This window comes from Pelodiscus sinensis, chromosome 2, assembly GCF_052426305.1.
Source record: "Pelodiscus sinensis isolate ZL-2025 chromosome 2, ASM5242630v1, whole genome shotgun sequence".
Classification (NCBI taxonomy): Eukaryota; Metazoa; Chordata; order Testudines; family Trionychidae; genus Pelodiscus; species Pelodiscus sinensis.
Window position 1 is genome coordinate 180,738,181 of NC_143053.1, and position 21,951 is coordinate 180,760,131.

The 21,951-nt window shown below is 45.3% G+C and overlaps 1 protein-coding gene across 1 annotated transcript in view; it reads left to right on the forward strand.

Annotated features, from left to right (window-relative positions):
- The first annotated feature begins 374 nt into the window (after positions 1–374).
- EXOSC7 (exosome component 7) overlaps positions 375–21,951 on the forward strand; it is a 35,278-nt gene continuing 13,701 nt past the window's right edge. Inside the window, exons 1-4 of the mRNA XM_075921870.2 lie at positions 375–684; positions 3,937–4,038; positions 5,884–5,978; positions 16,650–16,815. Of these exons, the coding sequence (XP_075777985.1) occupies positions 628–684; positions 3,937–4,038; positions 5,884–5,978; positions 16,650–16,815 (420 nt within the window). The 5' untranslated portion in view covers positions 375–627. The remainder of the gene's footprint in view (positions 685–3,936; positions 4,039–5,883; positions 5,979–16,649; positions 16,816–21,951) is intronic.

Here is a 21,951-nt window from a genome sequence, read left to right on the forward strand (position 1 = left end):
ATTTAAATGCCGCGGGGGATATTTAAATCCCCCCGCGGATTTCCCTACTACGATAGTTGAAATTAACATGCCCCTTCCAGAAAAGGGGCCAGTGTAGACGTAGCCAACGAGTTTGCAGTGCTAGGCAGGTAGTTGGCTCCCTGGAAGTGGGCTGGCAGCCAGCGGGTGACCGTGTAACCGGTTTGACCGGCTACACGGTTACAGTAATAACGGGTTTTGCCATCCCCAATTTGCAGGGCTCTGCATCCAGGCACAATGCGGACCAGCAACGCCCTTGCACTAACACACGCACCCCTCCAGCAGGCCGCCCAGATTAAGAGCTGCGCATGCGCACACGTGGCGCGTCCACCCAGAGCATCTGGCTCTGCCCTCTGCGCGCCTGCTATCCCCACGTGGGAGCAGCTCCCGCGCAGCCCCAGCCCCTCAGTGACTCTGAGTCACCCACACAGGGCGGTGCACGCGCGCGCCCGCCCGCAGGCATCGCACGGCGCGCGCGAGCGGTTGACGTAACTCCGTGCGGGTGGAGGGACGGCAGGGAAGCGACGGGGAAGTTAGCGTCGTCGCGTTTTGGTGACGGCATCACCAGGCGGCGGCGGCGGCCGGTGTGTTTGGAACCCGGCGCGCATCATGGCGTCCGTGGTGCTGAGCGAGGCGGAGAAGGTTTACATTGTGCACGGTATCCAGGTAACGGGGGGCGGGGCTGCGCGGGGGGCGGGCAGTTGGGTGCCGCCCTGCGGCCGTGGGAAGGGGCGCCCCGGTCTCTGTTCGCCCCCCCCCGCTCAGGTCACGGCTCGTCGCTGCCTGAGCCGCGCCGCCCGAAACTCAAACCCGACTGTTGGCTACGTAGATACAATTCCTGTGACGTGTCTGTCGCTCGTGCACTGACTGAGTGTGGGGGAGGGGGAGACGCCCCTGGGCCAAGGGCACCAGCTGGTCCCGGGGCGGCCGAGCGGAGGCCGCGTGGCTGGCTGCGGGGCTGTCCAAGCGGCCGGGTGCAGGGTAGAGATGTAGCCCGGGCTCCTGTTTAACCCTCACCCTTACTGCAGCCCTCTTGATCAGGCAGTGGGGGGGGAAGCCAGCGCATCTGAGATGCTGCCTCTGAGTAGGGCTGTAATAGTGTAGTCGATTAACTGATCAGCAAAAGCTTGTAGGTTAATGCTCCAGACGACAAGCATTTCCCTCCCACCTCCCCTCGCCACTAAATTTCTTAGCAGGGTGGCCAGCAGCCTGGCTCAGTCTCGGCTTGCAACGGGTCTGGGACCTATCCCTGCTGTGGCTCTGCATTTAAATTGTATTAGGAGTTGGGCAGGTAGGCAACCCAGCTCAGTTCTGGCTCATACTGGGTCCGGGAACTCAGACCCTCCCACACAGGGATTGCTACCACTCTGCACTATTGCCTCCTTATCAGACAGCAGTGCAGGACAATAGGCAGCCAGTCCGCAAGGCAAGCTGGTTTTTAAATTGGCTCCCCTCGTGGATCAGCTCCTGCGGCTGCCTCTAAAATAGCAATAGAAACACGGAGTGGCAGGGAGCACTGGCTGCCAGTCCCATCCTTGGGGGCTATAGAATAGTTGACTAGCCTATAAGAATTAATGAGGTTACTCGACTATTCAGTTAATTGATATTTAATATCCCCACCTCTAATAAAGAGGCAGCAGCCTGGGGAGGGAGGCAGGATCAGGTGCTCGTGGAAAGCCAACTTAAGAGCCAGCTCCCGCCTCCTCCATCTGCAAGTATGTAACTGCTGAAATTTTCAGCAGTTACATGTTTACCAAAATAAACACATTTTTGCACCATTAGTGCAGAGCCTCTCCAGAAATGGCAAGTGTGTTTGTCCCTGGGGCCACCTGAGCAGCTGACCTGGAGCCAGCTGCTTGGGGCAGCCTGGAGGTCCACCCAACTGGCCACTGCAGAAACACATTCTTTTGCTACATTTCAAAGGAAGCCCTGCCTCAGCCTTTTAAATGTACAAGAGCCCCAATGGGGCTCTTGTATATTTGAAAAACAGAATTGCAGCACGAGCAGAGAGAGCTTCAGTCTCTGCTCACGCCATTTCCCGCTGTGCCTCTACCTCCCCTGCCCCCTGAGGAGATGGTGCTAAGGGGAACCAGCTTTTAAGCTGGCTCCTAGCACTGGGACCTGCTCCCCCACTTGCCGCCTCTCTCGGATAGAGGCAGCAAGTCAGGGGAAGCGACTAGTCACATCACTAGTCGACTATCTGATAAGCATTACATCTCAATGTATAGACATTCTTTTCTTAACCTGTGTATTATATAATTCTAACATTAGCTTTAATAAAAATGTTAAATCTGAGGACCCAACCGAGATCAGAGCCCCAATATGCTAGGTGCTACCAAAACACAAAGCTCTTTCCTTGAAGAGGTTGCTATGTAAGGTCCTGATTCTGCAATAAGCTGTGGACATAAGGTTCTTGTTTACGCATAAGGAGCTGCATTGAAGCTGATGAGGTCTGCCCACATGGAGCTTATTGCAGGATCAGGGCTTTAATGCACAATACAAACTAAGTGTAGAAAATGAGTAGTATTATGTTCTATCTCCATTTTATAGTTTATTCAGGAAGTCAGTGTCCGAACTGGGAATTAAACCTGTGTAACCCACTCTTTTCTCCCTGGGTTATTCAGGAGCAGGCCACACTCATCTGTGTGCCTGGATGCCTGATGTTTTTAACATTAAAGGAGATCCAGAGTGTCCCAGTGATTATGTTGGATAGTTGGGGATCCCCTATCTATCTTCTTGCAGCAGTTCCTTGCTTTTAAAGCAGGCCTGGGCAAAAACCAGCCCTTGGGCTAGATCCAACCTGCTAAGCCATTGGATCTGGCCCGCAGATGCTGCAGGGAGCCCCAGGCAGGCCCCCCACTTGCCTTATCCTATGCGCACATTGCTCAGAAATGCAGCTGTGGGGCGTTTTTTCTTTAAAAACTGAGTCCAGAGGGGAGGGGGGAAAGCTTTAGGAGCTGCTCTCATCCCGGTACAATCCCATTGGCCGGTTTCTGGCCAGAAACTGGCTGGTGGGAGCTGCCTGTTTCAATTACAGGCAGCCACAAAGCACAAGGTGCTCCAGGCTGCAGCCTGTTTGGGGACTGGGCAGGCAGAGAGGCTGATGCAGGAATGGCTGCTGGCTTGTAAGTCTCCTGGCCAGATCCTGCCTCTGGCACCCCAGCCCCTCTTTCTCCAACCCTCTGACCCTCACTCCTGGGCCCTACTCCACATACACAAATCCTCTGCCCCCCTCCTGTACCCATATCCCCTGCCAGATCCAGCACCCCAATCTCCTGCCCCAGATCACAATCCCCTACTGCCCTAGCTCCCAACCCAAATCCCTGCACCCACTGCTATACCCCAATTCACTGCCCTAGGTCACAATCCATCCCCCAGCACCCAGTCTACTGCTCCAGGTCACAACAGCATCCTTCACCCAAGCTCCCTCCCTTCTGTACCCAACCTCCATCCCAGACCCTGCACCTCCTCCATTAATATCATGAAAGAGTGTGGCCCTTGATTGCTTTCCAAATTCTTGCTTCTAGCAACTGTTCCTAAACTGGAAAAGGCTCCGCATCAGCAATCTGGCTCTTCTCTCCAAATAGGAGCCCACCAACTCTTTCCCTGCGCTGGCTGGATGAGAGCAACAATTTTTCCTTCTTTTTCCCAAGGACTCATGGGAGTTGTAGTCTCTAGGGCTAGATTGCAGCACAAAAGATCCACCCCAGTAAAAGTCAGAAGCTCCTATATTAAAAGGGAGCCTACACCAAGATCTTTCGAGTCTTATTCTAGCATTTTAACTACAAGACCATATTTCTCTCCATTGAGCTTCGTTAATCCCAGATAAAAATGTGGAAGATATTTTAAATTTCCCTTTGACTTATTAATAGGAAACAGTGATATTGCTTAACAATATTGTGATGGTGGCTATGCTAGGAGGATCTTCGGGTTGATGGCCGCGGCTGTGAAGACTATCGATGTATTGAAGTGGAAACAGATGTGGTATCAAATACAAGTGGATCAGCAAGGGTGAAGCTTGTAAGTACAGATATAAGGAGTTTTCATAAATTACTAGTGGAAGCTCTTAAATTATCATGACTTTGAAGTTGTATGTCAAGTCCAGATAGTATCACTTGACTATTTGTATTACTTTTTTATTGATTTTTTTCCTTTTCAGTGCAAAGATATAAAGTGAATACTGTAAATGTATAACTGCTATCTGAAATATACACCACAGTGTTAACAGAAATTTGACTTTAATGATAGGTGGCACAAATTGCTTCTCTTTCACCACTTCCTATGTATTTTTGACAGATAATGCAACACTGTGCAGTGTCTTTGGGATTCCCTATTTTAAATGAATGGTTTATGTAAGGTTGAGTTCTCTTCCATGGGGGTTGGCTATCACTGCTTCTCCAAGAACTAGAAACCAGGAGGAAGAGTGATTAAGACAAATCTGTCAGACTGTAAACCCTGAGAGGAGTACAACCTCTTAGGGGACACTTGTGTTTACTAGTTCAAACTGGACGCTTCAGAGACCAGCAGAAAAAAGAAGCAACTTGTGGATAAAGAGCCTGACTCGAGGCCTTCTTTCTGATCCAGCAAATGGACAGGACCTTCTGTCCTGAGGGTGGTTAGGTAGAGGCAGCATTTCTTGCAAAAGGGTTGATGGGATTTGCCCTATTAGGATTCCATAAGACTAATAGGTGATGATCTCTGGTGGGCTTTTAGCATGCTTAGAGTAACTCTTATTGTTTCTTATGTGTTATGTTTTTTTACTTTAAGAATAAATGTGCTTGCTGTGTGGTAACGTATAACTGCCAACGATAAACTGGCCATAGCCTTTGGAAAAAAAGCCAAGTGCTGGCCTGGTTTGTCCATCTGGCTTGCTGGAGATATTACAGTGTAATATGGGATCCATGCAGCCTTAAAACCTCTGGTCAGGAGGGAATTCAACATAGATCTTTGCCCATGAGAGATATTAGCTAGGAGCCAAAAACTTGTAAGTGGGTGTCCTCAAGGTCTAGAGGTCAAGGTAGAGCGGGGAATACAGGTGAAGTTACCCAGAAAATGACACACCATCATGAAGAATGATTAATTAGCCCTACTGTATTCTATCACCTTATGTCAGTATTACTATGCCACTCAGTGGTATAGAAAACCCACTGAGCAACACATTATACAGACTTATCTCCCAATATAGAGAGCACTTTGTTATTGGGAGTGCTTCTCCCATCAACATAGCTACAGCCTCTTAGAGAAGTGGAGCCCCTACACATACAAGAGAAACTCTCCTATTGGTGTAGATACCATCTTCACAAAATGCTGTAGCTACACACTGGCAGGGCGTAACTGTGTGAACAAATCCTTGGTGTGAGAGAGTTCTATTGGCAAAGTACATGGAGACCAGAGAAAGCTAAAATAATCCACCATTTAAACCTGTGAAAGTAAAATCAGTAGTGTGACTAATAAATAGAAAAAATAATTCGTCATTGTTCCTATCACAACACAGTAACACTGCTGATTTAATGGATGTTGTATATACAGACCGGCTATTGCTCAGGTGTTAGAATAGTTCTGCATATGTATTTATTCCAGGACTGATTTTATAAAGTCATTAATATTTAGAATGTCCTGCTAGCATAGGGAAATTATGTGCATTCATAGGGTTTATCTGCGGAAATGTGCTCAAACTTAACATTGTCTTTTCAAAAGCTTTGATGTTTTACAAAATATTGGGTCATGCTCAAAACACCATTTGGCTGAATAGTTTGTGTAGATAACATAGAGAAAAAATAACAACAGTTTGACCCCATATAGAAAAATTGTACAAGCTATGGCTTAGAACATTTTTCTGGTTGAATAATGCTGGTATCTTAATAGGGACACACAGACATCCTGGTAGGAGTCAAAGCTGAAATGGGGACACCAAAGCTGGAGAATCCAAATGAAGGCTACCTGGAATTCTTTGTTGATTGGTGAGTATAATAAGAAAGAGTACTGTAAACCCAGTACTGTACTATGAGTGAATGAAAAACTATTACTCTAAAGCATATTCCTTAGTTCCATTGACCTGCGGAGCGGTCTACTTACTATATATTTTAGAAATTTGCATCTGCCTGTCTGTCTGTGCATCCATATGTGAGTCTGTCTGTTCAGGAACTCCCCCTAAATGGTAAGAGCTAGGACCAGTACATTTGGTATGCAGCTTCCTCATATTCTGACCTAAAGCAAGGAAAGGATTTGTTTATGCCAGATTAATGGGATGTGCCTGGAATTTGATTGTGTCTCATAAAATGCAAAGGGAGGGGTCTTGCATGAGGGACAGTTATACCACAGAATGACCACAGGGGGGACCAGGATAGCTATGACCTCATTGGCCCAGCAGGGGGGGCTTACTTTTAAGTTATCACAGTCAGCTCATTGTAATTAAGGCTCACACATGCTGCCATTTACATGAGAGCAGCGGGCATGTTAGGTGGACTTTAAAGCTCTGCTTCAGTTTTGGAACAAGCACTTCAGAGGTTTGATAATAGAAATACTGATACTGCTTGAGTTAACTGCCCAGTAGTCTGTTTGGAATATAAATAAAATACCTGTTAGTGGGTTGCTTTGACAGATTTGTAATCGTTTGATAAACTTCCTCACTCCAAACTGGAAGCACCACTGTTCTTCCCCAAGTATAGGGCTCCTTGTCTGTCTTCTATAATTCAGATTTTAGTACAGGTTGAACCTCCCAAATCCCAGACTCTCTAGTCCGGCAACATCCATGGTCCAGCTGGGCCACTGATATAGCTGAACCAAAGAGCCCCAGAGGTGGAGAGTGGGAGAATGCAGTGTTGGGGAGCTCTGGCTGGACCAGCAGTGGCTAGGCCAGATGGTGGCTGGGGAGCCCCCAGTATCAGTGAATCCAGGAGGGGGTGAGGAGCCCTGTTCTGGCCAGATAATCCCTGGTATCAGCACGATCAGGCGGTGAACAAGGAGCCCCTGGCCCTGGCCAGGGAGCGCCTAGTGTCAGCCAGGCCAGGCAGCAAACAGAGAGCCTCTGCCCTGGCTTGGGAGCCCCATGCAGCAGCAGGGCCAGGCCACATCCAGGCAGCCCGGGGAATCACCGGCGTGAGCAGGACTGGCAGCAGCAGTGGCTTCAGCCAGGGAACCCTGGCAAGCCCTCAGTGGCAGTTGGCCAGGTGCTCCCAGCAAGGGAACTCCCCAGTGTTATAGGGGCCGGGGAACCCCCAGTGTCAACAGGGCCAGGTGGCCAGGGAGACCCAGCTGGGGAACCCCTGGTGGCAGTGGGGCCATGCGGCAGTAGGAGAGAAGCGGCCTTGGTTAGGAAGCCCCAGGGAATCTCCAGTGGTAATGGGGCGTCGTTGTGCAGGTGGCTCCGGCAGCAGCAAGTGGGAGCTCCAGCCTTGAACCCAGTCAACACCTGGTAAAAGTCTTCTAGCAAAATCTAAAACTAAAAACATTTAAGGATTTGTAATACTAGTTCTTGATGAAAACAAGCCTACACTGAATTTCTTAAAAGCATCCAATGCTTGTTAACACAGAGAAAACTCTCATAGACAGCTGGTTTCACTCAACATTCCCGAGTGACAGAAAAGTAAAAAGGGAGGGAGGAGGTAGCAGCTCTCAGCTTTGGAGTTTTCCATTTAGTATTGGTCAGGACAAGCTTTGAAGTCAAATAAGTGCAGTTTGGAGCTTTTCAGCTTCAAGTTTCGCACCTCACCAGCCAAACCTCTAGCTCTTTCTGGCAGCTGGATCATATGAAGACTTTTACCCGTATTGACTGGGTCTGGGGGGTGGGGTGGGTGGAGGGCTGTGCAGGCCATCCCTAACAGCACTCCTTGCACACTGCCTCTAGTGGTGGCTTTTGCAGTATTGCTTATCTCTGATCAGCCTCCCCATCAAACTCCAAGCACATCCCAGTTTCCTGCCACAACCAAACTCTGACCTTGCTTTAAGTTAGGATAAAGGAAGCTGCATACCAAAGTTATGGTCCTATTTATTACCATTTAGGATAGGGGTGGGCAATAATTTTAGAAGGAGGGGCCACTTTAGAAATTGTTGAAGTGGCCCAGGGCTGCCTCAGAAGGGGTGGAGCCTTGGATGGTAGGGCATGGGGCCAGGACACTTCTGTGCACCTCTGCCCTCAGGCCCTGATTGGCCTGGGAGCTGCGGGGGGGAAGCACGTCAAGTCTTTGCCCTCCTGCTCTCTGGCACCTAGAGAGAACCACCAGCTGTTCTTAACAGTTGCCGGTTTGCTCTAGGTGCTGTGTGCCCCTGGCATGGGGAGACTTCACGCACTCTCCTGCCCCCAGGTTTCAATTGGCCTGGGGGTGGGGTAGTGGCAGGGCAACAGTGGGTCAGATAACCCACTTGGCAGACTGAATCTGGCCCACAAGTCTGTCTTGCCCACCCCTGATTTAGGAGTTCTTGAACAAACAGACTCACAGACAGCCAGATGCCTCTAAAATATAATTGCCAAAGAGAGAGAGACGCACGTGAGGGACAGGAGTATTGGAGAGCCTCTTCCTGAACTGACAGTCCTATTTTCTTCCTGTATGTGAGGTGGTTTTCTCTCAAGGTAACAACATGAGGGTAAGAGCTGGGCTCTCTGGAGACCTGATTGTTGAGTTCCAAAATATCCAAGCCATCAGAGGATATCCTGGAGAACATACTAGAAAGATTTTAAAAATAGAAGTTGGAGTTTTGGACATAAACCTTTTTTTTCTGTAATATGCGGTATACACAAATGTAGTGATACCAGTACTCTATCATGTGTAGCTGTAATGTATGACACTTTTTCAGAGTGCCACTAGATGGTGGTAACTGTGCATAATTCTACAACTGGATCTCTGTTATTGTAGAAGTCTCCTATTTCAAAGAGCTTTGTTTTTTATTTTTTCAAATTAAGATTTTTTTCCAGAGTGCTGATTATGCCTTCATTATTATGTTTACTATCTGAATTTCATTCTTGGCTTCTTTTAAAATATGTTAGTTTACTAGAGATGATTTAGCCATCCAGACATAAATGGTGATTATCTCCTGCTCAGAAAAGACCATCTTCTTCTATCACCACCATTTTCCTAACCTCTTACTCTGACTCTATCTTCTCCTAAAGTGGGAAAGGAACATTAGATTAGGGATGTTAGATATTGAGTAATTGAATAGTTGAGTAACCACATGAATTCTTATCTGTTCCTCGACTATTCTGTAGTTCCCAGGGGATGGAGCTGGCAGCCAGTGTGCTTCAACCCCATTCCTGGGGAGCCCCCTGCCACCCCGTGCTCTTGCCACCTGTGTGTCAGAGGCAGCAGCGTGGGATGCCAGGCAGCAGCTGGTCCATGAGGGGAGCCAGTTTAAAAACCAACTCCCTGTGCAGACCAGCTGCCTGCCACCTCTGTCCGTGGGGGGTCCGAGCCCCCTATGGACTGAGGCTGCTGGGCGGGAGGGGACAGGAGAGGCTGTCGTGAAGCAGCCTCTGTCCATGGGGTGCTCGGGCCTGCCATGGACAGAGGCTGCTTCATGGCAATCTTCCCCTGCCTCCCTTCCTTCCCACACTGCTGCCTCTGATAGAGGAAGCAGCTCAGAGATGCGGCAGGTGACACAGAGCCAGTGCTGGTGGGGAATCGGCTTTTAAGCTGGCTCCCCTCAGCACCGGCTATTGCTCCCCCCGACCTTGTGCCTCTGATACAGAGGTCAGCAAGGAGGGGGAAATGCATGTAGTCAACAAGATTAACCAATCAATCTAGGCTTATCGGTTAATCATATAGTTGACTACATGTCGACATACCTACATTAGACCTCTTTAAACTATGTGCAGTGCCATTCCTTGGAATGGATGATTTGGGTGGACTGATAACTGATGTTGAAACTTGTTTTGTTTTCCCCTAAAACAGTAGGGTGGGAATTGTAGATCTCAGTTACATATTGTAGCTACCTCAGCAGGATAGCTGCATTTTTTTAAAAAAGTGATGTTTTTTCTTGTTTAACTTTGTAAAATACTAACTTATTAGTTTTGTCACCATAATAGTCTTCCTTTTTGGTTACTATTTATGCCAGAAAAGGCCATATAGCAATTGAATCTGCATGCAATGAGACTTTCAGAGTTATTGCTGGATATTGGATGTAGAAAGAAATTGGCCACAAGGGAGGTGAGAGCTATACCTTTGACCCCAGGTCTATCCATTTGCTCCTCCAGGTTGTAGGGAACACTTCCTTTAGCTTCTGTTGGCCTGGAGGACCTATTTCTCTGGTACATTCATGGAAATACAGGGACTACATCTGCTTCTGCTATTTCTTGGGTTTAACATCCTAGTCTGTGGATGACCTCATGCAATGTTGTGATCATTTGTTGCTGCAGTCAACAAATGATCCTAAAAAGTTGCTCCTAAAAGTTATCTTCAGATCTCATATGTCTCATGCTATATAGATTAACTTACGATAAATGAAACACAGGGAGTGGAGGCTAAAGTTCTTGTAGCACTTGTGTTCTCAGGTCGACCAGGTGGGACAGCTCAATGCTTGAATCTTTTGCTGTGATAGTGTGAAGATGAGCAGAACTTTTTTTTTCTCTTCATAAAGTCAGTGAAGTTTGATGTAGATACAAGAACAGTTCTCAACCTGGGGAACTTGTCAAACTGGGGCATGGTGAGCTTTGTCAAAGGTTCCAGGCCTATGCACAGTTAGAGCAGAGGACTGATTTACTTAAAGCAGAGTTCCATTTATTGGAATCCATATATTTTTAATGGCCCCAGTTCCATTTAGATTACATCAGGAATTCCCATTTTGGAAAGGGAGAGAGAGAGAGAGGTTGGTGTGGTATATTTAAAAAAAATTTGAGAATTGCTGTTATAATGCAACAGGTCATAGCAGGAGGAACTTTATGAATAGAAGTACCTTCATTTGGAGGCACTCACTGCATCAGTCTGGCAGAGAGAAATGCCACATGATGTCTGGCTGTTTTAGCCAATTTTGCTCATCAAAGTTCTAAGTGTGCTGAGAGAGCTTCTGTGTGCTATCTGCATGTTGAGTTATGGGGTGGTATTAGGCTCATTGATGAAAATAGTCAGAATGTCTCCTCAAAAGAGGGCAAGATATTCTAACCAATTCTCTCAAGGAGATGGGGATGAGATACTTAAAGCAGGTGCCTGTCTAGACTGTTCACTTAAAATAGTTTCTGTAGTAAGGAAGGACAGCTTTACAAAACAAAGTACATCATCTGCAGTCAGGTCATTTAATGAGGCTCCACTGTAAAATGGACGTTCAGGGAAGCAGATTTGAGGTTGCTGTGGGAACCCCAGCTCTGAATTTCTTGACTTCCACACAACTGAATCTCAAGCTTTTAGTCTGATGTGCATATAATTGGCTTTTATATGCTACCAAAATTTCAAACCCAGTTTGCTTTTAAATTATGACTAAATTGCGTAGTGCAAATAAATGTGCTCATTAATATCTCTACTGTCTATGCCAGGCATGTCCAAAGTCCGGCCCGCGGGCCAATTGCGGCCCGTGTTCCGGTTTAATACGGCCCCACAGGTAATTTGGCAATATCTATCTTTTATGGCCCCCAACGAATCCATATGTATTGAGATGAATACATTGTAAAATCTCAGTTAATGTCAGTTGGTCTAAATCAGTTATAAATATATTTGGACACAACATGTATACTTGGTGTTATGCTCCTGTTCATATTTTTTTAACTTAAAAGTTGACAGACAACCTTTATTACCAAGAATATGTAATGTACTTTACAATGTTCCTGACGTATATTTCAGCTTCCTGGATTTTTTTTACATCTGGCCTTCAGATATGAAAGGCAGAGTGATTTAACACCTGTTTAGATTTGTCATCCATGTGACGAAATGAAAAGTATGCCGTTTGCAATACACTTTGCATAAAATAGTTAATTTGCATTTAATTTTAATGGTTCAAAGAATGTCAGGCAAAATGGTCGGCCCTCACGCATGTTCACTTCATCAAATCTGGCCCTCTTTGAAAAAAGTTTGGACACCCCTGGTCTATGCAAATTGTACTCACTGACTTCCTGTGTTCCTATTTAGTCATATATTGGAAACTCTTAATGTTTTGAATAACTACCTGAGGTCTAAATAAACAGAGGTGGGAGAAGTCAGTGGGAAATGAGATACTAAACTATTCAAGAGGAGTAACCATGTTAGTCTGTAACTTAAAAAAAAAAAAAGAAAAAAACAACAATGGTCCTGTAGCACCTTGGAGACTAACAAAAATATATAAATAGTAGCATGAGCTTTCGTGGGCACACCCCCAGTTTGTCAGATGGCTGCTTCCACAGGACCATTGTTGTTTTTTAAGTTTTATTCAAGAGGAAACAGGTTTACTGATAACTTAGGAGTGCTGACATGGAGAGGTGGTCTGTGAAGGATACGTCTTTACACTAGAGATGTTAACTATTGGGTAATTGAATAGTTGTTAACACTGGGGGTGGGGCCGGCAGCCATTATGCTCTCTGCCCAACTCCTGGGGAGTCCCCTGCCACCCTGTGCTGCTGCCTCTGTATCAGAGGCAGCAGCACAGGGTGGCAGAAGCCCCTGTCTGTGGAGGATCCGAGCTCCACGTGGACAGAGGCTGCTCCGTGGGGAGCTTGTACTCCCTGTGGACAGGGGCTGGTTCTGCGAAGCAGTCTCTACCCACGGAAGGCCCAGGCTTGCTGTGGACAGAGGGTACTTTGTGGCAGCCTCCCCTATCCCCACCCCTCTGAGAGGCAGCAGCACGGGGCGGGGGAGGCTTTTAAACTGGCTCTCCCCAGCACCAGCTCCTGCCTCTCCCCTCCCTCCCACTGCTTCTGTAGGAGTCAGCAAGAGGGGGGCAGGTGGGTCCATAGAAACAGTACATGTGGGGAGCTGGCTTGAAAGCCGCTTCCTGCGTGTATCGGGTCCAGCCTTCCCCCCTCACCCTCCACACTGCTGCCTCTCTATCAAAGGCAGCAGCACGGGGTTAGTGGGGGCAGGCGGATCCAGTGCTCATGGGGAGCCTGCTTAATGCCAGCTCCTCACGAATACTGGCTCCCGCCCCCTTCTCCACGCTTGCTGCCTCTGATACAAAGGCAACAAGAGCGGGGAGCACATGTAGTCAACAGGATTAACCAATAAGCATTGGCTTATTGGTTAATTGTATAGTCGACTATTCGTTGACATCCCTACTTTATACTGAATTATCTAGAAAATCTTGATTATCATCAGGGCTTGACAAACGGCGGCGTAATCTACTCGCCAGCCCCGCACTGCACATGTGCAAGACCTGCATTGCGCATGCCGCCGGTAAACGGGGCAACCGGCTGAAATCTACTTGCCACGGGCGAGTAGAAACAGCGATTTGTCGAGCCCTGATTATCATAGAATGTGACTGAGAGCTATTTCTTAATATTAGAAATCTTATTTTAAGTCTTATTCAGGAATAAGAATAACATATTCCCTTTGGCCTTTATTAGATCTTTTTGTATTCCACAAATACATTTTTCTGAATTCAACTGCTGGGCTTTGTACAGTGGGAAAAGTATTTCAAATGTCTGAATGTAAACATTTCTGTTGCTACACTACTGCAATATCCAGTGACCTTATGGTGAGAGTATTTACTGTTTGAAAGGGATGTGTTTAGGTGTAGATCAGGGCTTAGTCTCTTGCAATTATAAGATGATTAAGGTGTCATAAAATCAGTGACACAATTATCCAGATCAAATACTCTTAAGTCCTGGTTTACACCTACAAATTAGATCGACCTAAATATATTGCTCAAGTCTGTGAAAAATTTCTTACTCTGTTCAGTGTGGTTATGTCAACTGAACTCCCAAAGCAGATTAGACAGAATTTTTCTGTCAACCTGGCTCCCTTGACCAAAGGGATTTTTCAGTCGATGTAGACAAATGTGTATACTGTGGTGTGACAGTGGCACAGCTACAATGCTATAGCTGTATCATTGTAGCAGCTATAGTGTAGGCATACTCCAAGTCTAGCATTTCTTGTCTGGGCAGTACTCCAGTTATCCAAGTTTAAAAAAAAAAAATCAGCATTTGACTCCTGGTTAAAACAAGTAAAAACTGAAGTTTTCAAAAAATAGCTTTTACATCCGGTGTATTGACATACCTACATAACTCGAATAAAATTTGAGTTCAGTTTTGCAGTCAAGTTTACAGGTAAATCGTTCCACTCATTTAAATGGGAGATACATTTGCTGAATTGAGCCCTTCATTGGTGTGTAGTTTAATAATTCTGGTGATAAGTCTCTTTTAGAATTTGCATGGGTTTATAATTTTGGCTCATCATTAATTGTACAGTTATTACGGTGTGTCATTTATACATCTGGCAAATGACAACATCCTGCCTTTTGTTAGGGACAAAAGAAAAACAGTTAAAGCATTTGAAATGAAAAGTATTAAGTCTTTCATTTTAAACAACATCCCTTATTCCCCCCCCCCCCCCAATTCCTTAATAAAAGTCTTCTGTCATGTGTAGTGAGATCATTTAATGAGGCAGTAGTTAGCTTGGGGTGAGGAGAGGGATTTTTAAAAGGCGTCCCACCACATTTGAAGTTAGTTGAGATTGACTAGAGCTGTTCTTGTTGAAGTCCGAGACTGTTTCCGAGAAGGCAAAAGCAGACTGTGCATGTGCACACACAAACAGCAAAGAGAAAATGCAGCTTCTGTCTCCAATGTTGACTTGTGCTTGCAACCTTACTCTGCACTGAGTAGGTCTCAACTGGAATATTGTGTCCAATTCTGGGCACCGCATTTCAGGAAAGATGTGGACAAATTAGGAAAAAGTCCAGAGAAGAGCAACAAAATTATTGAAGGTCTAGAAAATGTGACCTATGAGGGAAGATTTAAAAAATTGGGTTGTTTAGTCTGGAGAAAAAGCTTAGAAGAGACATAGTACCTAAAAGATTGTTAGAAGGAGGAGCAGAGGCAAACGCCCAGAGAGATCTTAGGGGGCTACTGATCATGTGCCCCCCCCAGCCCAGGGAAGTGCTGGGGCAACCCCCCTCCACCCAAGTCCTGCCTCTCCCTGTGCTTACTCTGCTCCTGCTCCACCCTCTCTCTTCCCTACCTCTTCACCCAAGACAGCCCTGGGAAACTAGTGGGAAACAGCACTGGCAGCAGGCCCCTCCCCTCCCCTCCCCTCCCCTCAGTAGTATGGTAAGGGAAGCAGAACAAGACTGCTGTGGCCCTGCTGTTTTGCTCCCCCGGCCACCTTGTTGCTCTGCTCCCACTGGGTAGTGTGGGCAGTCCCGCTCCTCCCATAGAGCGGCACTGCTGGGAGAGCGAAGCAGCAGGGCTACTTTGCTTCACCTGCCGCTGCTGGTGAATGCAAGGAGTAGTTCCCTTGCCGTTGTTAAGGAGAGGGGTTGTAGCTCTTTGTCTCTCTCACACACACACTCTCTCTCTCTGATAAGGAGAGAGAACAATTGCTGAGGCTAAGACAAAAAGCAATGGGCTTAAATTGAGGCAAGGATGGTTTAGCTTGGGTATTCTAGTTAAGCAGTGGAATAAATTGCTTTGGGAGTTGTGGAATTTCCATCCTTACCTAACGTTCTCTTAATCTCCCAATACCTGTCAGAGATTGTCTAGATAATACCTGGTCCTGCCATGAGTGCAGGGGACTGGACTAAATGAATTTTTGAGGTCCATTCCAGTCCTATGATTTTATGACTTCTGGTACCATGCTTCTCTTATTTACCAGTTCTTGAACTAAACTGGTAGGCCTTATTATTTAGGCTAATTCAATCTGCCTCCCTTTTGCATGTTTTCCCATCAACATTTATCCTTATGTGATCAAAACATTTTGTAAATTTTCCCATAGTTGAGTTAACAGGGTAAGCTTATAGGTCCAGTTATTACAACATGCCCTGGGACTGCATTTGCCTTCAGTATATACTAGAATAGAACCGGAACAAAATTCACAATGTTGGTTTGGAGATTTTTTTATAGGCTTGTTCCCTTTGTTAGCTATAACATTTTTTAGCTGTGTGTAAGGCTCACCACAGTTAAGGACCACTTAGTATGAATGCTCGTAAATTGATATTTATTTTATAGTTAGAAAAGTAAAGATTCATGTTACTCTGATCGTTTCTTTAAAAAAAAAGATACCTTTTAATTGGTATTCACCATAAACCCCACTTGCTTAGCTATTGTGACACTGTCTGCAAGCAACTCCATTACTGGAGTATCCAGTACAAAATTTACTAATTAAAGTTGTGCAGTCATGGCATTTTGTAAAGTCTTTTTTGCCTCTCTTTCTACATCTCCCTCTCCTCCAGTCTTGTCTTTTGTCTCATTTATCTTTAACAGGCTGTATTGTTAACTGTTTGGAACTTACTGTAATTTTCTAATTTTTTATCTCAGAGGGCAGAGGTAATTAAATGTTAGTCTGAAGGAACTGTAAGTGTAGTTAGTATAGTGGACTTCCATATTGCTAGTCCTGATGCTAATTTTTATGTTATCTCAAGGTATCCACTCACTTTTCTGTGCTTCATTTCCACTCTTGTAGAGTGGGAATAGTATTTTCTTTGTGGTGGTGATGATATGTACTTACAGTTTGTGAAATGCTTTGAGTTCCTTGGATAACAGCTGCTTTAGAAATGAAAATTATTTATTTTCTTTTTCCTTCATCCAGTTCAGCAAATGCCACTCCTGAATTTGAAGGCCGGGGAGGTGAAGAGCTTGGTACAGAGATAGTAAATACTCTGTACAGAATATTTAGCACTGAAAACACCATAGATGTGAAATCTCTTTGTATTAATCCCAGGGAACATTGCTGGATTCTATATGTTGATGTTTTGGTAAGTGAAGCAAATGAAACATAACTTAAGTTCCAGGATGACTGGGGTGAGGGCATGATAACAGTTTTCAAGTACCTAAAAGGGTGTTACAGGAAAGAGGGAGAAAAATTGATCTCCTTGACCTCTGATGATAGGACAAAAAGCAGTGGGCTTAAATTTGAAGCAAGAGAGGTTTAGGTTGGATATTAGGAAAACAACTTTCTAACTGTCATGGTGGTTTATCACTGGAATAAATTGCCTAGGGATGTTGTAGAATTTCTGTCATTGGAGGATTTTTAAGAGCAGGTTATATAAACACCTATTAAGGGCAGACTAGATGTTGCTTGGTCCTGCCATGAGTGCAGAGAACTGGACTTGATGATCTCTTGAGTGGGGATGTTAAGAAGTGGTTAGTTGTGTAACTGCTGAAAAATCTCAGTGGTTACAAACACTTGTAGCAACTCCCAGCATGTACTTGTTCCAGCCTGCTGCTCTGCTCCCAGGGAGCCAGCTTCTGCCACGTGCTGCTGCCTCTGATACCCTCACACCCCAGCCCTGGGCCCATCATATACCTGAACCCAGACTCCTGCGCTCCCACATCCCTACCCCCCTGCCATAACACTCCTGCACCCCCCCCCCCCATATACTCCAACCCCACCGTAACCTCTGATAGAGGCAGCAGCATGGGGTGGCAGCCAGCTCTCCAGGAGCAGGGCAGGAACCTGCGTATAACCATTTGAAAGGTTAACCAGTAAGCCTAGGCTGTTTAAATAGTGATAATTTACACCCTTACTCTCAAGGTTCCTTCCAGTTCTGATTGTCTATGGTTTTATTAGTGAAGTGGGAGTAAAGTGAGTTGAATACTTGATCTCTTACTAAAATGGAAATTAAATTTTGTCCGTGTTCTGAAGTTGACCTAATGAGTTGCTGAATCACAGTAATGTGCTTAAAGTCCTCAGAGAGAGAGACAGCAAGACTTGAATAAAGGCCTGGGAGATAGCTTTATTCTCAACTCTGACACTGAGTATGTCTCGAACAAATCAATATTTCCCTATTTATAAAGTGGATAATAATGGATAACTTCCTCCAACAGGTGGATTAGTTCGTGTTTGTAAAGTGCTTTGAAGATGTGTAGCTAGGTGATAAGTACAATTGCCAGAGCCAAATGTAGATCTGTGGTAACAAACAAGAACACTCAGAATGCAGAGAAACCTTAATCAATGATGTCTTTAAAAAAAAAAAAAAAAAAGATATTAATCTAATTTATACAGGTACGTGCCTACTCTGATTACTGCAGTACAGAACAATCAGAGGTATACTGATGAAGTTTGATACAGTCTCAGCAGTCATCTTATCAGAAGCTAAAATAATTTAATTGAAAATGAAGTGCTGTTTTTAAAGAGTAGCACTGGGAATTTCAATTATTTGGTAAATGGGAACTAAGCTGCAGATTATTAGAGGATATGAATGTTTGCATAAAGTCAGTAAATCACTTTTTAAATCTCATTATATCTCTCTTACTGCACAGTATTTCAAACTTCTTGTTTGAATTGTTCATGATACTGCCAAATTTACCTTCGCAGTAATTCTGTAATCCCCATGTGTAAACAAATAATTATGGGCATTTTAAGTCTTCTTACTTAGTCACATTTAAGAATAAGTGTGATATCCACACTTATTTCTGTATAACTTTTAGATTGTTAAATATATCAGTATCTTAAAGCTCTTTATGTTCTATACATTCTTGATTTACATCCTCTCTTACATGGTCAGGATTATGCTTTTCCCTCAACTAAAAATCGATTTAATAATTCATAGTCTAACTGAAATGTGTTCAGGACTAGCATTTGTACTGAATAGAGTGCAAAGGTAGAACTCAGATATCTTGTTTCTTTTTTGGGAGAGCAGGGTGTGCCATTGAAAAACTACTTACTTCTGGGGAATTTTGCACCACTGTGCAGGTGCAATATTCATGTCCCCCACAGATTTCTTTACTTTCCCATGGAAAAATGACTTTCTGACAGGAAAGCCAAGGGAAGCCACAAGAGTGGTGACGTTCCCCTTGGCATGTTGTTTTATGTGACCTTAGCAGCCAGTGGAGTGGTAAATTGCTGCAGGGAGTTGGGGGAGGGGGAAAATGGCAGGATCAGGCAGGGGAGGCCCCAGCTGGTGACTCCTGCTTTGTGCCAGGCTCAGCTGCTAGTCCCAGATGAGCTGGGGGTGAAAAAGATGGGATTTCTTCTCTTTCCTCTGCAAGGAGCAACCAGAGCTGGGTCAGATCCACCCCTGGGTAAGAGAAAGCTCTGCCCCCCCCCCCCATTGGTCGTCATCTACAGGAGGAGAGAGAAGTGTATGGGTAGCTGCTCCTCCATCTGTCCAACCGCTGTACATCCAGGCTTCTCAGCTGGCCTGCACCTAGAATCTACCCAGCTTTACTGAGCCTCACCCCTGCACCTAGAGCCTCCCACACTCTAACCCCAGCCCTTCTGCATCTGAACACCCTCTTGCGGACTTACACCATCCCCAGCTGAGCCCCACACATCCGAAACCCCACTCCAACAAGTCTCACTCCACTGAGCTCCAACCAGCTGCACCTGGGAACCCCCTGTAGAGTCCCATTGCCCCTGCACCCAGAACTCCCAATGAATTCTTGAACAACCAGATCCCCTCCCTCTCGCCCCACAGAGAATACTCTCAGCCTGCCTGCCCATACCTGGTGTACCTGGCATGAAGGGGCTGTTCCCCTCATGTTTCTGGGAGCAGGCTCAGCTTTTGCAATGTTTCTAGGTTGGGTGTAGCCTTACTGCTGAGTCTGGGGATTGGGAGAGGGAGGGAAGGTTGCAGGGTGATCAGCTATCTCTCTGCAGCCAATGGTCTGTGCTCCTCACTGCCGTGTTGGAGCCTCCACTCTTTGGGTATGTCTACACTACCACCCTAGTTCGAACTAGGGTGGTTAATGTAGTCAACTGGAGTTGCAAATGAAGCCCGGGATTTGAATTTCCCGGGCTTCATTTGCATGTTGCCGGGCGCCGCCATTTTTAAATGTCCGCTAGTTCGGACTCCGTGCCCGCGGCTACACGTGGCACGAACTAGGCAGTTCGGATTAGACTTCGTATTCCGAACTATCTGTACACCTCGTTCCACGAGGAGTAATGGTAGTTCGGAATAGGAAGCCTAATCCGAACTACCTAGTTCGTGCCGCGTGTAGCCGTGGGCACGGAGTCCGAACTAGCGGACATTTAAAAATGGCGGCGCCCGGCAACATGCAAATGAAGTCCGGGAAATTCAAATCCCGGGCTTCATTTGCAACTCCGGTTGACTACATTAACCACCCTAGTTCGAACTAGGGTGGTAATGTAGACATACCCTTATTTATTGACAACATTTGCAGAATTTTAAAATGTGTGTAGAATGTTGATATTTTTGATGCAGAATACCCCCAGGAGTAACTACTGGTATAGCTATAGCAAGCATCATTAGATAGAGTAACAATATTGCAAAACAGTAAGAGTACAACATTTAGAGGTATTTCTGTAGCACTTACTGTGCTACCTTTTAACATTGTATTAATGGTGCATTACGGTGGAATTTATCTGTAATTCTACACTAATATCAAGTGGGGATTTCTATTTTTGTGAGTGTAATGAACAACAAATTAATTAAAAGACTTTTTACTGTATTTTCCCATAGATATGTAAGAGTAGCTCTTTTTCATGTAGTGGGTGTTGCACACTAAGTTGTGGAGAGAATAAACCTCATTACGTTTGTGTCGGAAGTTGAAAAAATACTACATTCTTGGATATGCAATGGACCAGAAAGAAAATATTTTGTTTCGAAAATAGCTAGTTCTAAAAGATTTTAGTGGATTCTTACTTAATTTCTTATTGCTATCCATAAACAATCCACAATTTCAGAGAAGTATCTGAGTTTCAAATAAGATTTGCTCAGTCTATGCAGCTTCAGGAGGAAAGGGAGAAGAGATTTGTTTAACAGATAGTGTTGATTAGGGATGTAATAGTGTAGTCGATTAACTGATAAGTAAAAGCTTATAGGTTAATGCTATAGACTACACCTCCCCTCCCCCCGCTGCCAGTAATTTTTTTTAACTGGCTGGCCAGCAGCCCACCTCAGTCTCAACTTACACTGCATCTGAGATGTACCCCCCACTGTGGCTCTGCATTTTAAGTGTATTAGGAGCCAGTTGGGCAGGCAACCTGGCTCAGTTCTGGCTTGCGTCGTGTCTGGGAGCTCAGCTCCCCTCTATCACCTGGATAGGGGCAGCTGCCACAGGCAGCTGGTCCACGAGGAGAGCTGGTTTTTAAACTGGCTCCCCTCGTGTATCAGCTTTGCTTGGCATGCCACACTGCTGCCTGTGATTTGGAGGCAGCAGTGCAGAATGGCAGGGGCCTTGGGAGTGGGACTGGAGTGCACTGGCTGCCAGCCCCATCTCCGGGGACCATAGAATAGTTGAGTAAACTATAAGAATTTGTGAGGGTAATCGATTACTCAATTAACGGATCTTTAACATCCCTAGCGTTGACGTCAAGTCACTCCTCTAAAAAGAGATACTTTTTCTTTGTTAGTAACCAATATTTTATTTGCATTATTGTTGAGACTTGCCTTAATTGATTACACAATCACACTGTTTATGTCCAGTAGACTGAACTGAAAGGAGTTAGACTACAGATTCACATGCAGAAGCCACCCAGCAACTCTTGGTTAATGCTCTGGTTGTATAATAGTGATCGCAAAAGAAATGATCTGTTTTTGAAATATAAAAAATTCCATTATCCCAAGAGCAGCCACAGTGAGTTCAGAAAGACCCTAAACCATGAATCTGCAATCTCTTCATACCTACCGTTTTCTTTTGTGGCTGATGCTAAAGACAGGCTTTTAGAAGCCTGTTGGAAACATTTATAGTCCTCTTTACACGAATTGACCCCGCAGTGTCTCATACAGGATGGAGAGAATGTGAACGTACAGTTTTTCCACCTCTTTACAGCACATCATTCACATGGGAAGGCTCCTTTATGCTTTATTAAAATCTTAACCATTTCTTGTTGAGCATCCATGGAAGAGGGTTTTCTGTTCCTACTGATTGGAGTCTTTTTCTTGGAGAATAAAACACAGGCTAGCCTTAGAATTTTATTTAACCAC